Source organism: Pteropus alecto, unplaced genomic scaffold (assembly GCF_000325575.1).
Source record: "Pteropus alecto unplaced genomic scaffold, ASM32557v1 scaffold146, whole genome shotgun sequence".
Lineage (NCBI taxonomy): Eukaryota > Metazoa > Chordata > Mammalia > Chiroptera > Pteropodidae > Pteropus > Pteropus alecto.
This window is the reverse complement of record NW_006442107.1, coordinates 6,048,784-6,052,846: the sequence shown is the minus strand read 5'-3', so window position 1 is coordinate 6,052,846 and position 4,063 is coordinate 6,048,784. Positions and strand designations below refer to the sequence as shown.

Below are 4,063 nucleotides of genomic sequence, written 5' to 3'. Positions count from 1 at the left end.
AGAAAGAGAGAAAGAAAGAAAAAGAAAGAAAGAAAGAAAGAAAGAAAGAAAGAAAGAAAGAAAGAAAGAAAGAAAGAAAGAAAGAAAGAGAAAGAAAAGAAAGAAAGGAAGGAAGAAAGGAAGGAAAGAAAGAAAAGGTCGTAAGGTCAGTGAGGTTGCATGGGAGGGGTCTAAGACAAGAAAGTCAAACTGCATCAGAAACCTTAACACCCCTTTAACAGTGTGTTAATTTTGAAAGGGTTCTTATCTACTCATTAAAGAAAGTACCACTCTCTCCTCCAACACGTAAAGCGCCGAGCCTTTACTTGGCAGTATTGAAGATGACCATACGCATATAAAAGTGATGACATCGCTGCGTTCTAATGAAGGTTTTGAGTTTCGCCAGCTGCAGGGTGTCCCCTGGGCGGTTTCGTGGGTGGAGGGGGTAGTCTGTGGAGGAGGGGCGCAGTGCTGCCCCTCATGGAGTCTTCTCTGTCCTTGCCTCTCCAGGTGCCCCCTTTCAAAGGTCTCAGCATCCTCACGCTACCTCCTGCCGCCACTTCCACCTGGGCCCCCCGCAGCCGCAGCAGCTCGCGCCCGACTTCCCGCTGGCCCACCCGGTTCAGTCGCAGCCGGGCCTCAGCGCCCACATGGCCCCGGCCCACCAGCACAGCGGCGCCCTGCATCAGTCGCTGACCCCGCTGCCCACCCTGCAGTTCCAGGACGTCACAGGTCCCTCCTTCCTACCTCAGGCCCTGCACCAGCAATACCTCCTGCAGCAGCAGCTCCTGGAAGCCCAGCACCGCAGGCTGGTCTCGCACCCCAGGTGGGTGTTTCCTGGGGCGGGGCGAGGACAGGCCGGGGCGGGGCCAAGGGCAGGACAGCAGTCACCCCGCCCCGTGTGGCCGGCGGTCACCAGGTGGGTCTGTGCAGCAGGCAGCTTTTGCTCCAGTTAGAGGCATTCATTTCAGGCAGTGAGCGCTACCTGGACTCCATACAGGCTCCCTTGGTAGTCTTGGTGTGTCCCATCACCCAGGTGCGGAGTAACTGGTGGCCAATGATTCTTAAGGTGGACTTTTTGCACTTTGGGGAAGATTTGATTAGCAGACCGCTCAGGTGCCCTCTAGCTTCCTGATCACCTGGTTCTAATACCCAGTATCCCTAAGAAATACAAAAGGACATGGCTGGTTCAGCCCTGCCTTCAAAGAGCCCTTGGTCTGATTGGAGAGACCAGCTGTGAAACAGGCAGAGAGGAAAGTTAGTAAACACGAATCAAAGGGTCTGGAGGAGCTGTGGGACCCTGGGCAAGTCACTTCCCCATCAGGAGCCTCAACGGTCAATAGGAAGAGTTGGACTAAATCAGTGGTTCTCTTAAATTTTTCTCTCAGGACACTTTACATTCGTACCAGTTGTTGAGGATACAAGTTTCTGTGTTTATGGGTTATGACGCTTGATACCCTATTAGACATGAAAACTGAGAAATTTAAAAAATGTTTATTAATTCGTTTTAAAATAACAAAGACAAACTCATTATATGTTAACACCAATAATATATATTTGAAAAATAGCTATATATAAATGTAATGGGAAGAGTGACTTGTTTTTACATGTTTGCAAGTCTCTTTAATGCCTGGTTTAATAGAAGACGCTGTGTTTTCATGTCTGCTTCTGTTGCAGAATCACCTGTCACATAGTTATTGGAAAACTCCATTGTTCACTTGTGAGAGAAAGAGTGAAAAAGTAAATAACATCATAGTATTATTATGAAAATCATTTTAACCTCAAAAACCCTATGAAAGGATCCCCAGGGGTTCCTGGACCATACTTCGAGAACCATTGGACTAGATGATTTCTAAGGCCCTAAGCATCCACGACAGTAGGGGTTAGATGCCTGAGACAGAAGATGAATGTGGTGGGATGTCGGAGGGAGGAGAGGTTACCATGATTGGAGTGTCCACAGAGGCCTTCCTGTAGGAGGTGGCTTTGACTTGGGCTGTGAAACCTGAGAAGTGTCAAGAAAGGTGCAGGAGAAAAGAGCATGGCAGGAGCACACGGTGTGCAGAGGAGGCAGATCTACGTGCCCAGTAAGGACAAGGGGAGTAGTAGGAGAAGCAGCAGAGGAGGCAGAGAGCCTGAGTGGGGCAGGTGACCTGCAGTAGACACACTCAGGGAAAAAGGCCTCGCAGTACAGTGGGTAGCCAGAGATGGTGGGAATGTCTGAGGCATTGGCTGCTGCCCAGGTGGGAACCTTCCTTGGAGTTTGGGAAGTGGGGCAAGGCCCATCGTTCTGCTGGCTGTGAGCCCAGGTTGGCTGGGGCTGCTCAGAGCTCCTGGGAGCTGGGCTGGTCCTGGGCAGCCCTGACACCAGAGGCCATCCATCCCTTCCGGTACAGGCGGAGTCAGGAGCGTGTGTCTGTCCACCCCCATCGCCTCCATCCCAGCTTTGACTTCGGCCACCAACTCCAGACGCCTCAGCCCAGGTATTTGGCTGAGGGCACCGACTGGTGAGTCTTTGGGGTCCCTGAGGGAGTATGTATAGGGGGAGAATGTTTTTCCTGATCCATGGAGTTCGTATTTCCTTCACTTAAATAGTGCAGAAGGCCTAGTCCTCAAGCCCCAGCCTTTGCCCCTGTCCCCAGACACCCTTAGGGCCAGATAGCTCCCCACTGGGCCTGGTTCAAGCAATTAGCTCAGATGTGGCTGGGTGCCCATGTGCCCAGCCTGGGGCTCTGAGCTCATGTTCCTGCAGGGGAGGTGGGAACAGAGATACAAAAGATTTCCCACACTCAGTGAGGGCTGGGAACCAGTGGTTCCTGGGAAGAGGACAAAAAGAAGAGTCTCAGAAGCTAGGGTAGTCAGGGAAGCCTTCCTGGAGATGGTGAGCGAGCCTTAAGAGATCCACAGAGAAGAGCCAGATGGTGCCAGCAAGGCAGAACACAGGCTCATGGAGACAGAGCCAACCAGGTTGGACGCAAAGACTAGGGAGAGAAGCTGGGGAGAGGTTGAGGGCGTTGTGGTGTGTTGCAGGCACTGTGCCTTTGGGAAATCTTCCCATAGTCTCCTGCACTTGGGACAGAGGACTTTGCTGCCCTGGGACAGTGTTGTTTGGTTTTGGATTCTTGGTCCCCTCAGATTCTAGCGCAGGAGAGGGCTGATCTAAACTTGGGCTGGATCCAAACACCCGAACACTTAAAAAAGATGCAGCTCACTGAAGGAGCTACAGGTAAAGGGCATCATGCCTGCAACTTATTTTTAAATAGTTTAGAAAAAAAATTCATGGAGAAGCGAAGGCATGTGTATGTGTGTTGGGGGCAGGGGAGAGGAGAGAGAGGGAGGGAGAGAGAAAAGGAAGTAGAAATGCAGTAAAATAGTAAAATGTTAACACTTGGGGGATCTGAAGGGTATCTGGGAATTCTTTGTGCTGTTCTTGCAACTTTGAGATTAAATTCTTTTTTTTTTTTTTTAAATGTAGCAACAAAACCCAAAAAGACCTCAATGGAAAGGGATAGACTATCTTAAAAAATAGACATGCAATTGTGTCATTTTTCAGCCATTTAGTCAGGCAAACTGGCTTAGTCCAGCGTTGCTTTGGGAACAACCTAGGACTGGACACCTAGGAATGATTCAAAAGGGTAGTTCTGGTCGACTGAATGCTAAAGGTGCTTTCCGGTGCAGAAAACAGTGGCTTTAGCATGTTCCGCTGTCCCTAGCCCCTGCTGGTTTTCAGGCGCAGTCTGTTACATCGACCACTCCCCTTAAAAGATAGATTGCACAGCAGCTGACCTCAGCCCAGCCTTTTTCTAATTAGCAGATTCAAATAAAGAAAATTTAATTGCAATTTGGATTGAATTCTGTCCCTCAGCATCAAGTCAATCCAATTTAATTCAATCCAGCCACATGGAGCACCCAGGGCCCTTGCATACGGCTGAGTGATCTGAACAAACACACGGGGTCCAACGTGGCAAGTGGGACTGGACAGGTGACACAGGTGAGAGTTGTCCTGGAGAGAGACCGGGAAGAGCAGTGCAGGTGTTAGCCCTGGCTGCTTTCTTTATTTAGCCAAATCTCCCTGCCTCTCCCTTCT

At 50.1% G+C, this 4,063-nt stretch overlaps 1 protein-coding gene across 1 annotated transcript in view; it reads left to right on the top strand.

Moving 5' to 3' along the window:
• RNF165 (ring finger protein 165) overlaps positions 1–4,063 on the top strand; it is a 93,393-nt gene that overhangs the window by 78,319 nt on the left and 11,011 nt on the right. Inside the window, exons 2-3 of the mRNA XM_006919931.3 lie at positions 490–805; positions 2,373–2,483. Coding sequence (XP_006919993.1) covers positions 490–805; positions 2,373–2,483 — 427 coding nt within the window. The remainder of the gene's footprint in view (positions 1–489; positions 806–2,372; positions 2,484–4,063) is intronic.